Source organism: Molothrus ater, chromosome 4 (assembly GCF_012460135.2).
Source record: "Molothrus ater isolate BHLD 08-10-18 breed brown headed cowbird chromosome 4, BPBGC_Mater_1.1, whole genome shotgun sequence".
NCBI lineage: Eukaryota > Metazoa > Chordata > Aves > Passeriformes > Icteridae > Molothrus > Molothrus ater.
This window is the reverse complement of record NC_050481.2, coordinates 39872659-39899138: the sequence shown is the minus strand read 5'-3', so window position 1 is coordinate 39899138 and position 26480 is coordinate 39872659. Positions and strand designations below refer to the sequence as shown.

Here is a 26480-nt window from a genome sequence, read left to right as displayed (position 1 = left end):
TTCTGCATGTTGAACATGTAAAGATCAATACATATAGAGCAAAATAAAACAGGTAGGAAAATTGAAGAGCATTCTTGCTTGTGGCAGAGGGTCTCTACTTTTACAGCTAAGACTATTCAAAGTTTCAGTTCTACTGTGACACACATTTATCGCATGAAGTGAACTGTAGCACATAAACCTTTAATCTTTCCACATGTTGAAGACCTCTCTCAAATGAAATTACATCCAGGGCCTTTTAAAGTAAAGGCCAGCATGTGAGCCACTGATTCACCTGAGCTGGGATAAGATCAGTTCCTAGGACCAGAGGATCAGTGATTTTTGACCCTGACTTGTGACCTTCAGAAACTGCTCAGACAAAAGAAAATATGATAGCTTTTATCCTGGAACAAGGGTTTAAGTACTTATGCTCTCTTTTTGAAATTGCAGGCCAAAATTCACTGGTATTGTAAGATTGCTCCTCCCCAGTATTCAGAATCATCTACCCACCAGCCAGGATGTGAAGGAAATGCATGGTTAATATGACTCTATCAACACCTGAGGCGCTTTTCCAGCGATGTCTGGAGGAGCAGGACAGAACACAGTGTGATTAGGATGCGCAGGAGCGGTGCCTTGGCAGCTCTGTATGCGCTGCACCACATGGAAACCAATGCGATCACTTTGGGAGAGCAATTATTCAAAAGCACTCAACACTCTCATTTGTCAGAGTATTAAATATTTATCTTATTTTGTGAGAGAGAGAGAAACAATTTTGGCTTTTTTTCACTCCTGCCTCTCCAGTGGTTTTAGTATTTTTAAAAACGGAAGGCTCAGGGAGCTCTGAGTTTTAACAGGTCACTCATAGACATTAGTTGTGACTTTGTAATTTGTATATGGCAAGAGACCACTTTTGTAGAAGGACAATTTCAGATTAAAACTGTATTTTTGATACAGGAACAAGTGGCTACACCACTTTATTGGCCACTAATAGCCGACAAGCACAGTACAATTCACAATTTTGTATTTTTAATGTAATAAGGACGTATGCTGTTATCAGAACACCATTTTAGACTACACTTAAAAAGCCATACAGAAGGGAAATCACTGTTCATTTTGTCCCCCAGCAAAAAAAAAAAAAAAAAAAAAAAGAAAAAAAAAAGAAAAAGAAAAAAAAAAAGATCTTAACTAACCCTTTTAAAGGCTGCTTTTTTATATTTGAGACATGGCAACAAAAACAGACCGGAAAAACAATTATCTTCATAAGCAAAACCATACCAGTTTTATTTTCCTTCTATGAGGATAAATTTATTCCATTTACATTGAGTCTAAATGGGATGATTTGTCTTACCACTCCATACAGTTTTGCTTTAAACCAAAGTCTCTTTTTTATTCCTAAAAGTCTCTTTAAATAAACATATTGATTCTCTGGCTGCAATGGAACTGACATTTTAGAAAGTGTCACAAAGACTTTCAGGCTTGCATTGATTGGGTTTTGAATGGACAGCCACCGTCAATTATTTCTGGTTGATTTATTTATGATTCCCCAGAAAGAGAGCTATGCATCTCAGCTCAGTCTGTGACACAAATAGTAGCTGTGCTTGAGACTAATTTTGACACCTAAAGAGAATAAAGCAAAACAACCAAAAATTTTGTCCTGAATACGATGCATCAAACCATTTCCTACATGCTATATCTCTATTATTTTGGATTATGGGACAGAACAAGAGTTAAATTTTCTCCATTCTGTTACTGTTTAATTAATAAAATTTTCAGCGATTTATAGAAATAGTTTATATACAATTCATCCTATTACAAGACAAGGGTGTAAAGACTTCTTGAAATCTCTTCCAAGCTTATTTATATCATACTTTTGTTATGTCCTCTGCAATAGAAGGATAATTGGTACCAGAGGTTGTACAGTTAGGGACAGATATTGACTACAGTGTCCTCTTACTCACTGTAAGGTTTTAACTAGGTGCAAAAAAAGAGATGGATAAACCGGCAAAGGGTACAGGAGAGAAGTGGAGAACAAGGTGGCAAATGTAAAAGTCATGTTTTGCATTACAGTCAAAGGTGACAGTGGAGAGAAGACAGACATTGGTAGAAACAACAAAGTTGTAAGGAGAGAGCTAAAGAAAATTGTGCAGTGTGGTTATACATGTAGGGTATCATAGGCATACGAGCAAAGACTTTGGAGGAGGACAGGTGACAAGGCAACTTTACAAATGCTAGCAGAGTGCAGGAAGTAATAAGTTCTCTATTATTTAATGTAAGATCTGAAAATTCAAATACTGACGTTTGAGAAACAAGCAGCAGTTGCTTATTTGCATAAAATTTTGTTATTAGCACTTGTCATTCTGTGACTAGAAGATAAGGGCAGATAGCATTCAAGAGACACAGACATGAAGTGATATATGTGAGTGAGATCCTACTTTTCAAAGTCCTCATGAAACAACCCTAGCTTTACACATCCAAAGATGGGCTCTGAGCCAACTTTTGTCATTATAGTATGTGCCCTTTGAGCCATGGTAGACAGATTATGGAAATAAGAGCTCAATAATTAAAACAGAAAAAAAGAAAAAAGCAGACATCATTAAGGCATTGAATGAAACCATCACAGATTAACACTTCTTATGTTCTGGCCTCCACACCTTGAAAAAGCTGCATTAAAACAGGACAACTTTCAGAAAAGGATAAACAAAGGACGGAAAAAGCTTTCATAAAAAGAATGCCAAAACAGCCTGGAAAAAATACAGCTCAATGATAACACTAGAGATCCCTTAATCAAGGATGGCATGAAGAAGAAATTAATGAGAAATTCTGCTCTGCCTCTTCAAAAACACTTTCAACACTGTGTCAAACAAAAGCTACTGTCTCAAAACGCACTGAGGAGTACAGTGTGAGATGTGTAGTTAAGCCCTGCTGCAAATGTCACAGATGCTAAAAGCTTCCATAGATTCAAAGGTGACTATGCAAATTCACAGGAAAAAAGAATCTATCAAAGATTTGTAGACAAATCAAAGACAGCATCTTTGACTCAGCAAAGTCCTTCAGCCCTAAAACTCTGGAGGCCAAAAGCATATTGTGGAAAGAATAACTACAATACTATCATGCTGCTTTACTGATCTCTCTGTGTCTGCTCACGGCCCCCATCACAGACAGAAGGCCAGATGGGCCTTGACCAAACTCAGCATGGACATGCATGTGTTTGTCTGCCATGTTCCTGTGACACTTGGAGCCACATGGGTGAGCTGCCTTGTCTAATGGGCTGGATGGAAGTGAAGGATGGAAGTGGAATGGAAGGATGCAGTGAAGCCAAACATCAGCTGTTAGTCTGTCCCTGTTACCTATGCCTAGCTTGCAGTTAGGAACTTTTGTTGGTACAAGCCCTAAGAGTTAGAGGAAATATGAAAGCAAGAAATGGACTTATCCTTGTAATCCCCTCAGTGTTCTATTTCATTAGATGTCTTTTTGCCAAAATACCTTATTTTGTTTACATAAGCTACTCCACTTAAATATGTATTTTACCATGATGAGTTGTGTCTTCATCAAAGCCCTGTGTTAGGACTTTGCTGGAGAAAGGCCCAAACTGTCAAGACGTATTTTATTCCATTTTTTTCCCCCACATGAAGGAGCATGGTCTCAAATAAAACCCCAACTGCTTACTGAAACTTCATTTTCAGGAGATTACATACATACTTTATCTCAGACACTTAAACTGGACATCATTGGGTTCAAGGCCATATAAACATTCTGATAAACCTGTACCCTTGGGAAGCTTTAGCAGCCTTTTAAGTTCAGTAGGCCACTGATAAGTAAGCATGCCTAATTTTTCAGTGTATCAAATGTCAGTCAATGGTTTGTAAAAAATACTCTAATTACATACCAGGCAAAAAGAGGACAAGAGAGCTTGACCTCTATCCAGGGAACAATATATCCCAAATGTCAAGCAGGACTCACATATGATACTTTCTGTTGTATCATACTTAAACTTTAGTAAGAACTTGGAGTCTATGTAACACAGAGGACAGGAAAGAGATTTAGTAGTCTCTGTGTTTTTGGATAAAGGGCACTCCTATTTCAATCTTTTGACAGGCTAAGGAATCAAGTAAAGATCATTTTTTAATAGTCATACTCACTTGCATAACTTTTCATATAAATGCATAGTCTAGATCAGCTTCTTCAGTTTTATTCATTCTTGCCACACATGTATTCCCCTAACCCCTGTTACTGTTATCATTGAGATGGCATTTGTATTCCAAACCCCTATTTCAAATGGCTGATAACTTTTTGAATCAATTTTCTTTACGCTAGAATTTCACGTCGTTGTTGTCAGCCTGAGGGTGGGTGTTCATACGTGAAGGTCTGAAGAAAATCCATTTAATCATTATTATGAAGATCAAATTTTTAAGTAAACATGAGTGCACTTTCTGCATTCAGTAAAGTGTTTGTACTTTAATGGAAACTAAACTACAAAATAAAGTTAATGTAACATTCCATGACTTTACCTGCTGTGCTAACCCTTCCTCTGTTGTTTTTGTCTGTTAAGTAGGTGTAATAATTATTAATACATTAGTAATATATTTCTATATTGTACATATTTTAAAAGTTATACCTGAATAAAAAAACAAGCAAAAAATTTAAATAGTGCAGTAGCACAAAAATAAATTTTTTTAAAACATGAGACTGAATTAAAATATATGAATTTTGCACCTATGGATTTGCTGCTACACCTATGGATTTGCTGCTATGTATCAGACATAATCAGTCAAGCTTTGATACAATTATACCATTTGGTTGCTATACTTAGATTTGTGTCCATGGCAAACCCATACACTCAAAATAAAAGTCACTAAGATATTTCTCCGAATGTGGTAGAAGAAAATGAACTAAAATACCTATTCAGGTGGAAAAATGGATCTGAGCCAGCAGTTGGACAAATTATGTGTTGGAAGACATCTAATCTTGGAGGGTCTTAAATCTTTAAAATAATATGAATACAATTAATACTAAAATACCATCTGAGGCACTGATTCTCTGTTTCTCCTGCAAATCCAGAAGACTGTTCATTCTTTTATACTTTAACTGTTCTATCACTATGGATAAAAAGTGGGTTTTTCTTACTAGGAAATGTGACCATATGCTGTAAGAGGTGTCATTAGAAATCTTCTGACGGGTGGAAGAGAATAAATCCTCTGGCACACTTAATAACAAAGTTTCAAGATAGTAGATGCCTAGTGAAGACTGCCACTTTTATAACCCCAGTTCACTGTATCTTTGTAGATACATATTATGTATTTTCTCTTTTATGTTTTTATTTAGTGAGACAACAAGCTGTTAGTACTGTAGAATTTGCTTGTCTTCTTGTTTGGAAATTTGGTTAATGTGCTCTTTGCAGGAACTCTCAACCACACCTTATGTGTGGCCAAAAGATTCTATATCAGTTTGCTTAGGTTTTAAAGATACGTGAATTTACCAAAGAATAGAAAAAAGTACCTATAAATTCTGCATGAAACAACTCCATATCTGAAGAATCACTGATTAGGCAATAGAACAGGTGATAAATAAGAATACCATGTACCCCCCATTCTAGATCCCAACAGAGAGTATTACCAATGTTCTGGTCATCACATGAGATCAATAAAGTATAAACAGTGAAAATGAAAATCAGCAAAATGGAAAAGAATGTAATCCTGAGAGAGAAAAAAAGATACAAAAGATACAAGATCATGGTTTTCAATAATGTGCTACTTTTAACGCAAGCAGTTCTCACCTGAGTGTGTGAAGGTGGTAAGCCTTTTCGACCATATACTCCAATCAATGCATCTTTCTGAAGGGATATATTGAATTTTAGAAATTGTGGCTGATCAATGAAGAGTTGTGATCTCCAAAAAATCCCAGGGGGCACTTCTTGTATCGCTCTTCGGCCTATATCAAGTTCTCCAGAATCTATAGTGTTGTTTTCTTGTGCAAATCCTCCTAATTTTCCTGATGGTTTAGAATAATATGGAGATCAAAAATTAGTGTTTTTTTCTAGCTTTCAATCATCCTTCATATATATCTTCAAATATTTAGAATTACCTCAGGAAAAATGTTACCTGACAGCCTTTTTGAATAGAAGATCCCAGGAATTCAATGATTTGGAAATAAAAAGGCAAAGATACCACAAATACCTACATATTAAAAATGCTGTAGCATCCCTAAGGAGGAGCATTATGGAAACAGTTTAGAATCTACATTAAACTATACTTTTTTCACTAGCATTTTAACAGGGCTTTCTCAGAATAAAGTCTCACATTAAAAAGAAAAAGCAAAATGCAGCATACAGATTTTAAGAATAATAGATACATGAACACAGGTAGTCAAGAGAACTAATATAATCATTTCTACATTAAATATCAGAGCATTTATTCAATACTAACAAATACTACAGCTCTGGTTACCTATTTTTGGTTTTGCATAAGCAAGCAATGCTGTATTTAAGCAGCTGGCACACAAAGGTGAGGCTTGAGTGAAACAATACAAAGAAAATGGAACTGTCGTTATAGTCTTGGAGTTTGCTGTGTTTTTACCAATTCATATTCCTTTCATCAGCTAGTCTATTATAAAGATTGAACTAAATCCATCTGAATGTGATAAGCATGTTCATGTGATGCTCACTTGTTTGCATACAAGTGTTCTGAAGAACTGACAATTCAGCCTTGTCTTTTACGTTCAAATTCTACATTATTCATCATTTGATGGAAGAAACTGACACAACCTTTTTGCAAACATTTAGACTGCAAAAAAACTAGATTAAAATCTGAAATGCCAGGTGAGGTCACAGATTGATCCTCGGCACTTATTGTGCATCCAAGATGAACTGAGACTGCTGTTGAATTAAACAGGTTCAGAAGCACTGCTGAGAGGCCTTGAGTGGAACTTGTATCATCATCAGAGCTGTGTCACAGCGGCATTGCAGTCACTGAAAATGTCTCACAGGATTATCACATTGATCAGAGTGCTCTTGAGAAAAGACAGTGAAATATCTGATCTTAAAGACACCAGTTTTTAAACACTTTTCAGGATGAGTTTAATGTTTTTCTGAATTTGGACTTAACCTTTCATAATATTCATGTGTTATTCTAGAAGATGGATCTGTATTCCCTATTTCTGCTTATTTAAGCATTTGTTTTCTATTTCTTTCTTCAAATTAAAGCATATCATGTTGAACAAATTCACACACTGATGACAGGTAATCACTAAACAATAAACACTTGTTTGCAATATTGATCTGCAACTTCCCCTATTTCTACATTTCAAATGAAAAATAAATGCCTTGTACTACTGAAAAGATGAGCTAGACAGCTTGAGTAAGTGCTGTTTATCAAATACATTAACCAGCTTCCCAGGAATGCCTACTTCTGGGGACCAGCACTCACCAGATAATACATTTATGGACTCCTATGTTCTTCACTGAAAAAAAGATGGTTTTACTTTGTAGCCACGTGCCCCTTTAGCACCCCGACACCTCTCTCAAAGCTGTCAGCAGCTGTTTGTCACCCTAAGGTTAGGGGATTAATTATTCTTTGTTCCCTGTTGTATCTCAATGAGCATAAGAAAGATCTTCATAGTGTCATCATTTCCTTTCCATTTTCTAAACAGTAACAGTTCCTACATGCAGCTTTAAACCAAAACATGGAATGTCATGTTCATACGCATTTACTATTAAGGTAGTTGAAATGTCTCAAATCCAAATCAGAGGATCAGGATATTACCAGGGGACTAGAGAAGGGTGGTACTGAAAGTTGTTCAGCTATCAAAGTATCTGAATCAAGGTTTCATTGATTCTTCCTGACAGTTTTCAGTAACCAGTGTGATAGCACAGGGACCTCACTCCTCACATTTCACATCTAGTCATCAAACTTTCCCTTCTGCCTAACTGGTGCCTCTTTTGTGGTTTAAAATGTGTGGTCTGTTGTTCAGTATTGATGCATGCTGATAAATGACCACGTACCATATTCTGCAGAAGACAGCATTTTAAGTGGGTGGAATTAACCCTGTTCTCTTGAACTGTATTTAGGGACATAAGGAAGGAAAAACGTATTTGATTTCCTTGTTATTTCCTTTTATTTTTGAGGCAGTGTATAACAGGTTTTAGTTTTATCAAGGGAAAAAACCCAGTAAGTGTTTATAAAATATTTTCAAAAACATCAATGTATTTTATAAAATAAAGTATATTGGCTATTGAATGCAGAAGACAATGGGATGAAAAGCTGTCACTGCAGCATCAATATTCATAACCATAAAGTAGTTTTTTTGCTCTTCATTCAAAACAAGTAAGAAGAAAACAGGAAGCGATAATGATTATTTAAGTACAAGAAAAAGGCAGGAAGGTAAAGGAAATGAGAAGAAAATGTCCTACTGGAGAAGTTTCACAGGCTTACAAAAATAACAAAAGGAGGGAACTGAGCCATAACTTTTCTATGACTTGGAGCTGTGATAACTTGAAAAATTTTCTAGATGTCACTTGCCAGCAGAGGCTTCCTCCTTCTCAGAGGTAAGGAGGTCAGATGTACCTTGTGAATGGGAAAATGGATTTTCGTGTAATGAAGCAAACACTGCATTCATCAACCATTTAAATCAAGTTTTCTATTCAAAACCTATTGATTTTGAAGCCTCTGTTAGCCAAAAGTGCACAAGCTCTTAAGTGTTTGGAGAATCTTAAAGGGCAACATGGAAAAACGTCGATAAGAAATAATCCCTTTATGTGATTTGTATTTTAAAAGCTCTTACAACAAAATTAAGAAAGTTTTTTTCCCTTGCTTTATATATTGGTTGGATGATTCAGACTCAACATTATATGCCAGAGACTTTGAGAAAACAAATGTACATGTTATACCTGACCTATTAAATTTCAGAGAGAAATTAAAAAAAAAAAAAAGAGAAGAAAACATCAACCTCTGTAGAGAAAAACCCATGATATTCCATAGTGAGGTCATCATGCCACACAAAACTCCTTGATCACTACTTCTAAGCCTCGTAAGCATAGCTAAGTGAGAAGCTTCAAAAATATGCATATTATTCCTGAAGTGCCTCTTCTGGAGCAAAAACTTCACAAAAAGTGATTACGACAGAACACACACATGTAATCTTTTGTCCAGAATTATTGAGAGCTTGCTGAAAGTCCCAAAGACTGACTCTTGCTATCAGGTCCCCCTTATGAAACAGTATGTCCTGACACCTTGGCTTGGCTGTGGCCATTTGTTCAACACGAGGTCCCTAAGGCAGGATGGTCCAAGTCAGCCTCAGCACCCTCCTGGTGTCTCTGGGGACCCCACAGCAACAATAAAAATATTATCAGGTATTTTAGAGTAAACAGAGGTTCTGCTTCTCTGGATATGATGAGAGCTTTCCTATCATCATCAAGTATCACATGTAAATTCCTGTGAGGAATTTTGGTTGACAGTTAGCTTTCCTAGTAAGATCAGCATTACTGCTCAGGATCCATAGGTCCCTTCACATGCTAGGTAGGAGAAACAGTTTGTTCCTGTTTATCTGTTTAAAATTACTATTACTGACAAATACTCTGTACTTGAATTAAATATAGAGTCTTGGAGAAAAACTGGTAAAGTTTGATGATATAAGTAAGACACAAAGGAAGGAAATGTTCCAAAAGAAGGGGAAAAAATGGCGCCCATTTCACTTACCACTGTCTCCAGCAGGAACTGTTACAGGATGTGTTGGCACAGTATCAGAATTCACTTTTCCATTCTCAAATGTATCATTTTCAGTCTGCTGCAACTGCCAGTTGAGGCCAAACAGATGCATTGCTGGTGGTAGAGGATACAGGTTATTTGATGCTTTTAACCACAATGACAAATTGCACAAGTAACGACTTTCCATGCCTTGTAGTGGCATAGCAACTCATACATTAGAAAAATTAAATTACATGAACAAGCATTTGCAGACTAATAGTTCAGCAACGGCACAAAGCAATTACTACCACTGTCCTTTAATGATACAGTGCTTTCAGTGAAGGCAGTTGACAGAAAGCTCACCAGTCTCATTTTGAGTCTTTTACCGGTCCCAAATCAATGTTCAAAAGGATAGGCAGTAATTATGTTCTTTTCTCTTTTTTTCATTTTTGATCCTTCTGAAGTGACAAATCATTTAAGTGAACTTCTAAATGACCTACTAAAAGAAATGATTTTCCCAGCAGATGGATCTGTCCTGGTTAGTCAGAAAGGGAAAAGAAAAAATAAATACAGGAGGAGAGGAAGGAGGGTGCTGTGGGTGTTGCAGGGCTAACCTAAGACACGAGCACTTCATGCTGTCAACAACACCCTGCACAACCCTCCCATTACATGCCCATTCCTCACACTAGTCTGCAAAATGAGGCCAAGGCCATGAGCAGAGCCAGGGTCACTGGGGCACTTTGCTCTGATAATGGAATGCATAAGTTAGGTTTCTGAATTACTAATTCCCCACAACCACATTCATTTGAAAGTTGATACCATGTTAAAGAGTTTAGCTGAGTTAATTATGAAACAGTCAACCTTCCATGGTATTAGGGGGAACTTAAGGAACCTTGATCACCAGGGATTAAGGAATGAAGCCAGCATCTAAACTTTTAGAGCAAAAATATGGGAAACCACCCCCCCCATCTTAGTGCTATACTGTGATACTCTCATGCAATTTCATGCTCTCTGTGCATTATTTTCTTCTCTTCCAATATCTCTATAATGTCACCAAAATGCATTTTATTGTAATTACTCTACTTTGTGCTTGGGCTAATGTAGTTCTGCTCATTCCATGACAACAGCTATCTGCAAAGTAGTTAAAATAGTCTGTCAGTGCTACTAGGGTATAAAAATACATTGAGAAAAAAAATCCATACTCATGTATTTTAACTATTAGTGCAAAATGTAAGGAAAATAATTCACTGTACTTTATTGCTTCTGCTACTTCTCTCTCTCTGAAGTAAGATTACTACTATAGTCCACGTTACTAATTTTTTCATTCCCTCTTTGCAAATGACAAAAAATTCTTCATCCCATTTGGTTTCATCTCTAATCTTTAAATCTCTCTGTATTGACCATGCCAACCCTTATTTAAGATGAACAGGCATAAATGGAAGTTTAGTTAGCCATGCAAGAAAACCTGCCAAATTAAGAGGTTGTCTGCCAGGTCTTTGCCTTAAAGCCTCTCCCTTAATCTGAACAAAACAAAAAACCAGAATGCAACTAAAGACCTGTTACTGAATACTTCAAAGACTGAAATCCTTGCTACAGATGACATATTCTCTTTGTTCCAAGGCTCTGACTCTACTATTACACTTCTTTCCCAGGCTTTAAATTGCCTGTCAAAGCCTGATAATGTAGAATGTTCCTTGACCCTAAAAACATCTTTCTTTTATCCCCTCTCAACTCTTGTTAAACCATAAATCTGACCACCACCATCTCTGGCACATCACTAGAATTAGCCATCATTATTTTGACCCTATCTCAGCTGAAATTCTTATTTATGTATTAGTCACCTGATGAGTGTATCTCATGTGGACTCTGATGAGTGTATGTTTTAATATATTTCAATAAAATCCCTAGGGTCAAACTCTACAATTTGCTATACTTGCTCATTTCACTGGCAGCAATGAAAGACTGCAAATAGCTAAATATTTCATGATTTAAACCCAGTACATTCCTTGTTTTCAAGTCCAGAGATCTAAATCACCTCTCTTAACTTTGCTGTCTTCTTATCCCTTTTATTAGTTCTTCTGGAGAAAAGAAAGTGATATTCATTTTGTAACTCTAGAAACACAGGAGCTTAGAATATCATTAACATCTGCTGGTGCTATGTACATGCCCTGTGCCTCTTCATGCACTGGGAGATCAGAAGGGGAAGCTCCAACATGACCTTCCAGCCATTCCCTTGTAATTCAAAACAGCTGGAATTTGAAGTCTTCAAAGGCAAGGACTGTGGGATCAATATTGACTACATCAATATAACCACAATTACTACAGTGTAAGTGACAACTACCTTTTCTTTGTCTTTGTACTGATGTGAGTCCCACTGTGGACTACTGTCAAAGACTGGGAGTGTTAGCTGTATCCCTCAAATATACTATTCCTCTCTCAGCTTTGACAATGAACTAGAAAAAAGTTCAATATACAATGTTTAATGAAAATGAACAGACAGATAAATGCAGCTGTTTCACAGACTGGGAATGTAGGAATATTTTTAAGGAGACAAAAACTGCTGCTAGACAATTCCAGTGATAAAACTTAGAGTGTGTACTAATACACTAAATAATTCAACCACACAATCTCTCTGAGTTAGTGCTATGGAATTTATAGAATTGTCCTTTTACAACAAACATGAAAGAAACAGGCTTATTGCTAAAGTATCAAATTACAAGGCAGAATTTCTTTAGAGATGATGAATTTTGGGAACATGGTTAAATTGACTGATGAAGACAAACTCAGGCACTATTGTGCCAACCAAAATTTGTCTTCCTACAGCTGGCCATCAATATAAAGGCAAACTTTACATCCTTATCAATTTTATAAGAAAACCGAGGCATCTGATAAAAATTTTTGATGCTATTATGAATCTGTTTAGCAGCACCTGGGACCAGTACCTTGGTGGGATGTCTGGGACCCTCAAGTCAAATGATATGGAATAGTTCTGAATTTCCAAAGGGAGAATGATGCAATCATTCATGTTTGTCTGATTTGTTGGATAGTAAGAAGGGTCTGCAGAGGGATCTGGATAGGCTGGATCCTTGGATCAGTGAGACAAAGCCAATTGTAGGAGGTTCAAGAAGGCCAAGTGCTGAGTCCTGTACTTTTGTCACAACAACCTCATGCAGTGCTACAGGCTGGAGGAGGAGTAGCTGGAAAAATGTCCAGCAGAAAAGGACCCTGTAGTGCTGGTTGAGAGCAGTGGCTAGGTGGCCAATGGTATCCTGGCCTGTATTAGAAATAGTGTGGCCAGTAGAAACAGGGCTGGGATTTGCCCTGCATATTTGGCCACACATCAGGTGCTGTGTCCAGCTCTTTTCACTACAGGAAAGACATTGAGGTACTGAAGCACATCCAGGGAAAGGCAATGAAGCTGGTAAAGGGTCTGGAGCACAAGTTTTACGAGGAGCAGCTGATGAAGCTGGGGTTACTTAGCCCAGAGAAATGAGGTTCAGGGAGACCCTCACAATCCCTACAAGTACCTGAAAGCAGGTTGTAGTAAGGTGAGTCGCAATCTCTTCTTCCATCTAACAAGTAACAGGGCAAGAGGAAATGGCCTCAAATTATGCCAGGGGAGGTTTAGATTAGGTATTAAGAGAAAATGTTTTCATGGCAAGGATTGTAAAACATTGGAACAGACTGCCCAGGGAAGTAGTGAAGTCACCATCCCTGGAAGGATCACCAATCCAAAAAAACAGTGGCTATGGCTCTTCAGCACATGGTTTAATGGTGAACATGGTGGTGGTGCTAGGTTGATGATTTGACTTGATGATTTTAAAGGTCTCTTCCATCTTTAACTATTCAACCTATGATTAAATAGTTACATTTTTGTAAACTCAAATAAAAAAATAAACTTAATTTGAATTAAATTTATTAATTTTAACTTAAATTTATGAAAAAAACCTACTATCTTTAACCTGGGATTCTAGGATCTTCTATCCATTCTGCTGTTTCTGTCCCTACATGTGTTCTGCAAAGTAATCTCTAGCTACCAAGAGTTCCTCATTTGCTGAAGCTCTGCTAGCATTTACCTTTGGAGTGAGTTGTTTAAGGCAACATTTGTACTGCTACTGGACAAATTATCTGCATGGCCAGCCTTTAGAGAGGGGTGATAGTCTAAATGGTGAGGAGTGCATTCCCTCTAACAGAGCGGAAAGAAGAGGCATCAGAGATGAGAAAACTCTCTCGGATCTGGGCTGCTCTTGGCATGGACCAGTGTCTGTGTGCATCTGTGGTGCTGGTCAATACAACTAAATTCACCGAAACAAATCCCAAACATAAAAGCACTAACCAAATTAACAGTTGGGCTCTTACCCTCCTCTTTCCCCCTCCCACTGCCACTGGACTGGCATATTCAAATATTCAGAGCTCAAATTAAAGGAGTGCATTTGTACCAACAGCAGCCTTAATGCTAATATAAAAATGCTATCATTTGCTGTAGACAATTGGGTAATCTTGCCATCTGTCACCACATAGTTCACTGAAGAGTTTCTGAACCATCTTAAAACTGCTTTTTCAAGCTTGGTTGATCTTGCCATCACGGAAGCCTAGTTATTTTGGTTTGTAATCAGTCTACAAAGCCTTCCATGTCCTCTCAATAATTAAAATAGCAACTAAGAAAACATTTCACAGCAAACACTTGAAAAAAAAACCCATCACTAGTTTACACTGTGTAAAACATTTTGCAACAATCTTCAGGAAGAAGTTCCCATTTGTTGTGCATGCTCCTTTCTCAAGCTAGTAATTCAGTGCTTTAAGCATTGCCTTTACAAGGAACTCGTTCTTAAGAAATACACTGTATTATCACTTCAAAACCCTCTCCAAGACGTGCATCCAAAAAGAAACCAGTCCTTTATTAGTAGGTGGTGTAAGATGGATAATTTATGTAACTAAGTAGCAGAACTAGAACTGTGAGGGCTGACAACTACCTGCTGCATTCGACTGCATACCTGCTGCATTTGCTGCCTTGCTCAATATCTCAAAGTTCTCTTCCGCCAAAATTATGAGAGGCACAAAAAGAATTGTAACAGAACACCAATTAATGCACCTGTTCTACCATTTAGCAAGAACTGGACTTGTCTGCATTTTTTCCCTCTTCTCATACACTTGAATGCTATGAGGATAAAACAGCTAGTTCATAAAGGAAATTGACAGGTATTAGCATTATCCAGTATCCAGTGTAGCTTTAAACAGAAAACAAAGTTTAGATCAGATGTGCAAATACGCACAATTCTGGGGTCTATGACTATCAGAATTTTTATTTCTTTGTAGAAAAGGGTAGCAATATACAGTGAAAGCCAAAGAAACTCATGTATTGTTCTCATCTAAATTCAAGGCTGTCTCTATCATAACTCACCAGGATCAACTGCAACTTTTTCTAAAGTACTGTAAGTAACAAATATGCTCACATGAGACACAAAGGGCATAGCAAACACCCTGTGAGCTGTGTAGGTGAAAGAATCACAAATGCAGATCATAAGGATGCACAAACAGAACCATACACATACAAGCAGAGGCTTTATTCACAGAAGCGGTCCTGCAGTAATGGAAGTAGTACTCTGAAGTACCAGTCAGAAGTGCCAGCAATTCAAGACCTTTCCTTCCAAATATGGCAACTAGTTTTTTGCAGGAAAGAATTGTAAAGGTATTTTCACACAGGGCATTTCAGAAGAACAAGAATTCACAGGTAAGAGGATTCTTTTAAGTAGAAACAAGAAACAGTTGCCTAAATTGGGAAATGGACTTCCACTGCTCCTCCAGCTTTTCTTAGAAGAGCAACAGATGAAAAATTGACACTAGACAGAAGAAAGAAAAAACACTGGCTATCTCTAAAGAGCAAGCATCTCCCCAAAATCTCTGGAGATAAGGCCTATGAACATAAAGAACTCAACACCATAGGGGAAGTTGGCAAGAGGAACTGAATGATATTGGCGACCCTCCTTCCCTTCTCCCGTGTGTTTTACAAGGTATGGTAATCAAGTCTTATTATTCATGAAGCTGTGCTTGAAGATGAGTTCCTTGCTAAGTTATTGAACTCATGTTGCAGGACTGCCACTGCTACGTATTTCTGGGTGCTGATATTTTGAAACCATGATTTTAAAAATTACTTCCTTAGAATTAATTGAAAAATCTTTATGCACGCTTAAACATAAGGAAAAGTGAACATAATTTATATTTAAAGCAATGCAAAGAAGATTATAATTTAAACTAAGCAAATTGCAATTATTGCCCAATCTTGTTGAAGGATTATCTTCTAGTTCATCTCCCTGTTGGCAGTACATTTTAAAATGAAATATTTGAACACTGAAGTGGTTTTTAAAATTATCTTCCATATATTTTTCTTGCAGAAATAATTAGAATCTAAATCTATTTTATTCTGAAGGACCTGAAGTGGACCAGAAGATGTGCAAATGAACTGTCAGTGATTTGCATTCTTCTGCTTTTTTCTCAGATAATAGGATACCTTGGATGTTGCTGCACATCAAATAGTGAATTAAAAATAGTTAATTAAAATCTTAAATAAAGTGAATTAAAATTTACAACGATAAGTTCTTTATTTATTACTGTTTTTCTCAAATCAATAAACCCCCTGTAATTTCTAAATTTAAAATAACTTTAAAGTACATGCTTTTGAGCACCTTCAAAAGATTAGTCACCAGCAGCATCACATGAATACACTGAATGTAAAACATTTTAGTAGAGTGCTATGTGAAAAACTTAGTAATACCTATCAAGACAAATACAGTAACTGAAAAACTAGTATTTTCCCTTTTATCCTGAACAGTTGAATAGGTCCATTGATTTTACTGTTTCACCGGCAAAAAAAAATCCAACCTGTCTAGTCTATTCCTCATTTTCTCCTGGAATCTCTTTTAACAATGAATTTGAAAAACATTTTAAAAATTGCCTAGAAAAAATATAGCAACAAAGGTATATCAGCTATCTGCTGTGGATCAACTTTGACTGATTAGCAGTCAAACTCTCTTTGACTGCTAATCAAAGATGATTACATTGGAACTTCAAAAGTATTGTTGCATTTGAACTGTTACGAAAGATGTGTGGTAGTCTTGGTGTAAATATTTTTACTATATTTACCCCAAGATAGAACATTTATTGCTCTGAAAACTTGTATGGCTAGATGTCTCATTTCAGTTGTCAAGCCAAGGACTTTTATGTAACAATGGTCTGATTCTGTCAACTGCATTATACAAGGCACATTCAAAGCTTAAGGGAGAATCCAGATTTCTTAAAACAGAAACAAAGATAATCTTTCAGCTGCCTCTTATTTAAATAAGACTATCTATTATGTCCTGTTTCAGATATGCCCTTTTATTCTGACAAACAGCAAACCTACTCCATTTTGTAACAGTCTCTACTATACCTAAATAGTCTTTAGTATTATCCTGGGCTTTCTACTCAACATATTTTTTTTTCTTCCAGCTAATGCTGTTCAGTCTAAAAAGATGGTAAAAAATCATTACAAGTACAGAAATTATGGGAAGTGCATATTGGATTGTGGACTCTTTGTTCATACAAGGGCAGGAAAAGCACCCCATAAATTTTGGGTTTCTATCTAATAGTCATGATCAATTATTTTAAATATGGTGGGGGAGAAGAAAATTTCCCTGATTTACACATGTCAAGGCCAGATTATGATTACAGGCTAATAACTTTTCTGTATTCCTTCAGTGATTTCTTTATTTTATTGCTTCTCATTTTGTAACTCTTTTTCTTCCTTAAACTTGCTTTTTAGAAAAAAGCTAAAGCTCATGGTTTTTTTACCTATTTCAATTTTTTTCACAATTCCACCAGAGGTCTTGCTTTGTCCTTTAGATCACACCCCCACAGTGTCAAGAAGAGCAATGACAATGTAATGTCTATAATTAATTGGAAACACCTTTCTTAGGTAAGAGCATTGACGAAGTGATCCAACCATTCTTACAGTTCAAAAGCCTTATTTATTACAGAGAAACCAACCACCCCAAACCCAAACCCAACAAAATCACCACAGACCTCTTGAGGGATATAATTAAGTGGCACTATATGATCCTGCATAGCCTATTTGCATGCTGATGGCACAAAGAAATGCAGTCTGATGAAAAGATTCATAAACCAAAGGAAAAAGAAACAGGGGCCAATTAATGCAATGTTCAAAGGACAGAGCTGGGAGTTTATACTATATGGTGAAACACTTGTGTTGCATATTTCCATCTCATGACTGGCTAAAAAAGATCAAAGCTTTTTTATTCCATATTAAGAATGACAGAATATTACAGCAAACATGCAATAAGGATAAATGTAATAAGCTTTAATAAAAGATGATAATAAGGCTTGATAAGAACTTTTGGAATGTCACCAAATCTGAAATGTAAGATGAAAGCATCTGGATGTAGAGATTGTAGTATGTTATTTGGAACCCCACGGAGCTAAACTGTGATTAGAACTCCATATTTTTCCATAAATTAGCTTTTGTTTTGAATTTCCTGCTGAGATCATATGCAAGTTGATTGAATGTGCAAGTCAATATATAGGTTTTCTAATCCTTTGCTGTTTTTCAGGCTTCATGATATCACAATTACAGCAGTCCACTTGTAGATCAAAGGTACATGATTGAGGCCAAAAGAAAATAACCTATAACATCTTTACAAAACTTCTTCACGGTGATTTAGACCTCTCCATGGTAATTATCACTCACCTACCTGAACAGTGCAATTATGTAGATGCATAAGCCAACCACTACATGCAGATCAACTTGCAAGCTCACAGAATTTCCTCTTCAATCCATATCAAAAAACAGAATGGACATGCTGAGTTCACCTTCAAGGGGGCCAACTCTACCTTGCTCCAACACCTCCAGTGCAAACTTGTAAACCATTAGCTATCTGCATAAAGAAATAATCTTATGCAAACCTTCGGTTCAAAACCCCAGGGCTTACAACAGCTCAGGGATTGCAGTCATCCTCTCATTGAAACATCACCACCACTCTAGGGATTGGCTATTAAATAGGGCATCCTTTATTATATCATCATTAATATGTTTTATGTGCACTGGAATAACACACCACGTTCTTCCACTAAGCTGAAATGTGTTTTTTATGAAACTATTCCTGTAAGCAAAGTTACATTGTAGGTACAGGAAAAATACTATCAACAGAAAAAACAATTGACCATACATGATTTATTAAAGGAAACTGTGACATAAAAACAAACTTATTGTTAATTGTTTGCAAAGCTAGTGAATTGCCTGCAAGTCAGTTTGTAAACTACTTTGTAGTTTGTATCAATTATCTAAGCCTTGGAAAACACAAGTTAGGATTACAGCATCACATTGATTTTTTTCCCTTTAAAGGTAAATTAGCCACAACACTGCACAGTAAAATCTTACAGGTGATATTAAGAATAGCCAGTCTTAGCTCTAAAGTTATGGTCATTTATAAAATTGATAGAGAAAACCCACTACTCCTTTTAATGTGTGACATTAGATCAGTAAAAAGGATGTGTTTTAAAATTGCCCTCTAATTTTGGCTACAGCTGAATTGAAATAACAGGAAGGATTGCATCTCTCCTTTTCAAATGTGGATACCTCAATTTCATTACCTCTACTTGAGAGTACTAACAGGAGGCAGGAAAGAAGTTGCTGGAGAAATAATTAAAAACCCGGGAAATCATTTGAAAACATAAGTAACTTTTATTCAGCAGTGTGAAAAGATTTGGAGTGAGTCAAATGAGGACCCACTGTCGAGCAAAATTGCCTGAATAAAAAGGGCTGTGAGACTTGGCTTTTCAAAGATGAAAGAGAAGGTAAAACAACAGATAAGCCTGGACATTCCACAAAAAAAGATAAATGTAAAGATAAATTTATTGTACCCAGTTACTGTGTTACACCTCAGGAAATCAGTGGTTAGCAGTAGGCTAACTCTATGCAGCTGGATATTGCTTTAGTTTTCAACAAGTATTATTGAAACAAAAATACTATTTTTCCTGTACCATAATAAGGGTAACTTAAAAGTATTTTTAAATTAAAAAAACCTACAAGAAACATTCCTACTTCTATACTTGAAGGTTTCTGGAACTAAGTAATTTTCCAAATAAGTGATATTCATTTATATACCTAACCCCCCCACCTTACTGCTTCTGTAGAAAAAGTAAAAGACATGCATTTGTGTGATCCTATTTTATCAAATATTGCCAAAACCCCTCTGGTTTTGTTTTATTGGTTTTATTATTGAGGAAAAATAAGCTTCTGAAATGCAAATGTCCATGTCATCTAAACAGTTGTAGCACATTTCTTTTTACTGGATTATAAAACTACAAATGCTGCTAAAGGTGACAATTCCTAAGGGACAGTGGGCTTGGGGTATTTTTTTTGTGAATGGAGTTGTCTGAAATGGCATCAATTTCCTGTCTACTTCAGAGGACATCTAACTTTCATCCATAATTAATCCCTGCAGTGGGGTAATTACACCCATATAAAACCCATGTGTTCTTGTGATCTCAGCCATAAATGTATTATCAAATGGTATTGCTTGAAGCAAGGTTGGACACATGGACTCAACCTTTTCATTCTACAGTGCTTGTGTATGGAGAGGTTTACCAAAATCTCATTGGACATGACTATTTTAAAGCATTCAAAAAGAGAACAAGCAGTTCTTTTCAAAGAAAAAAAACAAGAAAATATTGCAGTTTACAGAAAAGATGCAATTTATACACAAAATGACCAGCCTGAACACTTGTATTGTAATTCAAATATCACAGCAGATAGCACATGTCTAAGAGCTAGCTTCTTTCTTCATAGGCATGACTTATAAATTAATTGAAACTACCAGCAAAGAAGAGAAGATTAATCCTATGTCCACAACAAGTCAAGTAATCACCCAAGCAAATATCTGCTTTGCAAAATCTCTTAAGCATTAATTTGAAGTATTACACACATTTGCCTACTACTAAAATGAACTACATGTTTACCTGGACTGATAAAATACAAAGAATACCTCTTAAACTACTCTAAGCTTGCTCTTTATCAAAAGCCAGTGCATTTTAACTGAATATCACATTAGTCTGAAAAATTGCTAATATTAGGGAGTCTGTCAGAGGACTATAGGAGAAGTGCAGAAGGACACACATCTCTACAAAACTTGCTTGCAAGAGACTTCAGTTTTCCTGAAAGCAGCATCCAGATTTTGAGAAAATATCATAGGGCTTCACAATATGATGTGTGGGACTTACAGGCAATGACATGTCATCATCATGTCATCTTGCAGATTATTACTACACCTCTTATATTGCTGGAATTACTGAGCTTCAATTTTCTCCACTGGGTAAAAGTGCAAGGGTGACAGGACCATTGCCAAAAAGCTTGTGATAAATCTTAATTAGAATACAAGCCTTTGGAGCAGAGGTGTGCCTTGACAGATTAACTTTTTTAATCCCTTGAAATCTTGTCAAGTCTCTTTTAACCTCCTGATTGTCAATTACGTGTTCCTACATTCTTTCATGTGAGGATTATCTTTCTCAATGAACGTTTTATTCTCAGTGCCACGAACAATAATAGCAAGTGACATCCACAACACCAACCAAGTACGTATTCCCTGCACTCCTGAAGCAGTAATATTATGCTTTGCACTTAATCTGGAACACAGCAATGAGATCTTGGCTTTAAAAACATCAGCCAAAGGCATTATCCACAAGAGTATTCTTGCAAGAGGCAAGAAAGTATATTTCATGTTTATGCTTCACGACAGATGTTCAACATGTTTGGATTTTGTACTATTTCAAAAAAGATGTTAAAAACACTTTCAGCCCAATAAGGTGGTAAAGAACAACAACTTCATTTTTGGACTAGTCCTTCTATCTCTGCCTCCCAGTCTTGAAAGAAAGAATGTGGTGAACATAAGAAATTACATTATTATTATTATTTACAAAACATTTCCACTCTAAGGAAGCCAAATGAGCTCATCACCGATGCTGTAAACATTATATGAAGCTCATACAGATATCTAAAATTCATAGCTTTGGGATACCAAGAAAAATAATTTGATCACATGTTAGACAGAGCTGAAAACCTCTGTAAGGCACAAAGTCAAGGAAGTACTTGCTGTAATATTAAGCCTCATTCTAAAGCAAAAAAAACCAGTGTGGAAAGTCCTGTTTGTATCTGAATACAAACAGGATTCAGATTACCAAGCACATGTCAGGAGTGAGTGAAAAGAGTTGCCTGAACCAGTATTAATTATTAGTTATGAGTAAGCCAAGGGCTACATTTATCAATTATCTGGCTTTTGTATTTTTTTCTTTAAATATTTTTAAGTACTGAAATGGAAGCTGGAGGTTGGTACTTCAGACATCAGGGACTATCCTAAGGTCCGTTCACCTTTAGTAATTTCAGGAGGTGGTTTTCTAGCTGCTAAATTATTGTGCTGGGTAGCTGACCTCAAACTGAAGGCCCAGTTGAGAGAAGAGGGAGCAACATGTGGCACTGATGTCTAAAACAAAAGGCACGCAGATTTTGTCAGGCACACGTGCTGGGAAGGCAGAGCCCTCCACATGGTACTGCCATCAGAGGCAGCCAGCTTCTGGCTGCCCCTGACACTCACAGCTAAGACAGATCTGGAAACATCCATTCTGGACAGAAGAGAGACATCATTATGTACCTAATCCAAAGGTTCTTAATTTGACAGGCTGCCACTTCCAAATCCCACCAAGCTTTAATTTTGAACAAAAGATGACCAATGAACATTGCTGCTGCCTCCAAATGCACCAGAGACACAAGAAACCTTCCCTAAAAGCCCCACAGATTGTTAAAATGAGTAGTCAGTGTACACTTTGCAACAAGTGATGTACTTTCTACAGTGCTGGAGACACTGGCTGTCTTCACAAATCCAGATAAAGTGAGCACAGAGTGAGCAAGAGCCTGAGAACATCAATGTGGTTCTGCTAAGCGGTGCAATCAGACAATGCTAAAGAGCTGTGCTTGGATAGCTGGCATGCTTTCTCAGAAAGGTTACATAAGAGAAGTTTCCCTGCTGTAGATTTTTGCATGGTAATTTGAATAGATTGTGATAGGTAGATTTGGTCAACTGTAAAATCTCAGAGCACTTCCTTCAAATGATTACAGCAGATCAAAAGGAAAACCAATTTTTTTTTTTTAGAATTTTTTTTTTTATTTTTAAGAATCAGATATATAAATATATTTGTTTACCTCATGGCTTTATTTTGTTGGAAAAACAAATTGGCTGAGAGTATAAACCTAGCTAACTGTAAAAATCTGCCACATATCTGTAGACAGGGAACATATTTTCAACCCACACACCTCGGTGAAGCTCCAGACATAGCTAAGGTCCCAGCAAAACTGAGTGAAGCAGACAGAAATGGGAAGAGAAGGAAGAAAGCCAAAAGTTGTTGATGAAACTCTCAGTGAAAATAGCATTACAACACTCAAAATTAAATGTATGTCAAAAAGAAAAACAGTTTCTATAAAGGCATAATGAAAGGTAAGGTGATTAATGGCAATTAAACCATATGCTCCTTCATGCCTGTTCATTACAATACCTATGCTGGGTGTTGCAATAAAAATTCAATTTAAATGGCATTATTAATTAAGTTATTTTCCTAATTCCTGAAAGTAACAGGGCTTTACAAACAGCAGAATAATGTTAACTTGGCATTGCAATCAAAAAGAAATATTATATTATTCTTTACTGATAAAGTAAAATAGATTCTTAGGTATATTTAGTAATTGCTTTAGTCACAAAATTCATTTCTGTAATTGTCATGGCTGTAAATCAATTAGTTATGGAGAGTGGTTCTGCCCTACTATGACTTCTGCTACAGAACCCAACAGGAAGGGCAGCTGGTCCTCCACAATCTGGGAAGATCTGTGAGTGCCTGCAGCTGTCACACTAAATCCTGACTAATATGGGAGAACCATCACCAACAAACTCAGGAATAGCACTGAAGACACAGGATGTTAGCCCTAGTCTACACAAACAGACAATTAAATAATTTTTAACAATTACTTAAAATTCACCTCAGATAGTCACACACTATCATTCACACTTTGCATCCTCCTGGTGCGTCAGTCTCCTCTAATAATGAAACTTGATTGCTATTATTCCTGGACACTTCCTTCTCTTCCTACCTAAAAACCTCTTAAGTTACTCAGTTCTTATTTTCAGGAAGTTTTTGAGATAACTCTGAAGAGAGTTGTCCATTATTTGAAATATACTGGCACATAATGTTCAGCTTATTTTTAATATTTTGGGATGATGATAAAACAGTAACATATTTAGACAGACAAAAAACATGAGTGCTTATTATAATAATTGCAAAAAAAGCATGATGTAGCTATTTTTATGCAGTGTAGAAAATACTAATTATCTGTAATTATCAAACATGGTTTTCTAGTCTGGTATTTTTTCCATTCACATTTCATTTGAAACTTTCATCATGATCATATGGTTGTCTATGTCATAGCAGAACCCAAGTTTTTCTGCTGTTTACCATAGAATGAAATACCAACTAAAATACATGATATCACATAAGATATTTCATCTGTTAAGTCTAAATATTAGTTTTCTTTTCTGTCCAAATTGGATTTGCTTAAGCAGGAAGAAAGTACCAATAGAAAGTGATGAAGTGATGAAGGCAATAGTGACAAAAATAATCATGTGGCCTTTTAAATGAAATGAAATTACTTTTTGTTTGATTTTGGTTTTCTTTTCTTCCAACAGAAGAGATGCCCTTCTGTTATCACCAACATTTAAATACTTGCTTTATCACAATGAATAGCTGACTGGTGTATATTCTTGTTCTGACCACTGACTGCTGAGATAAGGCTAACAAAATGATCAATCCCAAGTTACACAAAGAGTGAAGTGCTCAATGACTTGAAAGTATGACAGGTTGCTGTGAAGTAGTCAGGACAGGAAAGGCCTGACTAAATAGCTCACATCCTTACTGTGCATTCAAATGATGTTTTATGTTCATGGAAACTTATTTAGCAGACATAAGACAAAATTCATGACAGATGCCTGCAATTTTTCAGTGTACAGCTCTTCATGCTTAGTAGAATGAATCTGGTATTGTGCAGTTCCAGCACTGACTGAGGAACTGAATTGCTCCCCTCTTCATTTCCATGTACACTGAAAATGGCAGTAATTTCTTATATTGATTTACAAAATGTCAAGACAGTGCCATTGGCAACGGAGAATCAATTGCTAGAGTGACTCTTGGGGAAGAAAGAGGGGTTCTGAGGTCCCCAAATTCTCATTAATTTCATCCATTAATTGCTGAATCCACACTACAGCAGAAATAATTAGTACAGTACAAATAGTTTGTTAATACAGCTGGTCAGAGCCTGTGATATGTAACAACATATTGGAAACAACTCCTTCTGACTGGTTAGTTCCCTATAATTACACAGTGGATTTTTCTGTTAGGAAAAATCACATCCAAGAACAACTAAGCTCCTTTCCTTAGTAAAACCTAAGCGGACAGGGAAAATCCCAAAGTGGAATTGAAGGATGGTGGTTACATATGAAACTTTGACCTGGTGCTTATTTTTGACCTAGGAGGTGCTCTTCAGAACTCTCCTTCAGAACTTTCCTTTTATTCATTCATTCACTGCAAATGATGGATGCTCAAGGAGGCAGTAAGCCACAGGGAAACAAAGGAAACAAAGTCCTGTGTTGTCTCCACATACTAAAACTGACCTCTGTTTCTGGTTTCACTGGACTCTCTGTACCAAGCTGGTTAAAGCTGTTAATGACTATATAGAAAGAGGTCAAACAAATGCAATTTCATTATTCTTACTCTTTAATGGCTTATATTTAATACTTCTCTTCCCAGTCCTCCAAACAGGGGAAGAAGAATCTAAAATCTTAATGTTGGAAAAAAAAGGTTGCTTTTTTCCTTGGTTGCAAATCTGATTACAGACAGAAGTTAAGCAAATGAGCAGCTTAAAGAAATTCCAGTGCAAACTTGATCCCAAAATAAGGCAGTTTAAATTCTTTACTCCCCATTTTGTAATCCATTATTTCAGGGAGCTTTTCCTTGAATCCCTGACTTTAAACTAGAGCTATTTTTAATTCCTATCTTCTATATGTTAATACACCATCTTTTGGTTCAGCACTTGTGTGTTTCTGTTGCTTTACTTCTTTATCAACCATTCAATAGTAGATGAAGCCTCTAAGCAAAGGACCAACATTTTCCACAACTCCCTTCTACTTTCTCTTAGCAGGTCTAATTGACAGGAATTAGGTACATTGCAGAATGGTTGAGAGAGACCATGTGGGCTAGAAATGCAAGAATTCACAGGAAGACTTTCTTTTAGACTGAAATAACATTTTCAATTCCTTGTGATCCCCAAGACTGCATTAAGTGGCTTTAGAGTGTAGTGTCTGCTCTGGTCTCTACCCATGCTGACACTCTCTGCTCTCACCTCATCTTTGCAGACATTGTAAACGTAGGAATCTTTCCTGTCAGAGTGATGGAAGAAGTGCAAGACATACCAGACTCTTGATGCAGCTCCTTCCTCTGGCTGGGCTAATTGACGGAGCAGTAATTGACTGAGCAGTTCTGCAAAGGCAGACATGAAGTCTAGCAAACTGTCTCTTCTGCCTTATGTCGCCTGAGCAGAGGCAGCAAGATCTCAAGTCACTTTCTCTACCCCATACTCACTGTGACTAAAATAAGCCTGGGCATGACACCTTCATCTCTGCAGTTCTGAGAAGGGCTGGGTTACACCACCACTCACCGCAAGAGTGGTCTATTAGTCCTTCTGTC

The 26480-nt window shown here is 36.7% G+C and overlaps 1 protein-coding gene across 7 annotated transcripts in view; it reads right to left on the bottom strand.

The window, feature by feature from the left end:
• TENM3 (teneurin transmembrane protein 3) overlaps positions 1-26480 on the bottom strand; it is an 880089-nt gene that overhangs the window by 86147 nt on the left and 767462 nt on the right. For all 7 annotated transcript variants that reach the window (XM_054514645.1, XM_054514646.1, XM_054514647.1 and 4 more), the window contains 2 exons: positions 9666-9788; positions 5750-5964 (listed from right to left, as the gene is read on the bottom strand). In XM_054514645.1, the coding sequence (XP_054370620.1) occupies positions 5750-5964; positions 9666-9788 (338 nt within the window). The remainder of the gene's footprint in view (positions 1-5749; positions 5965-9665; positions 9789-26480) is intronic.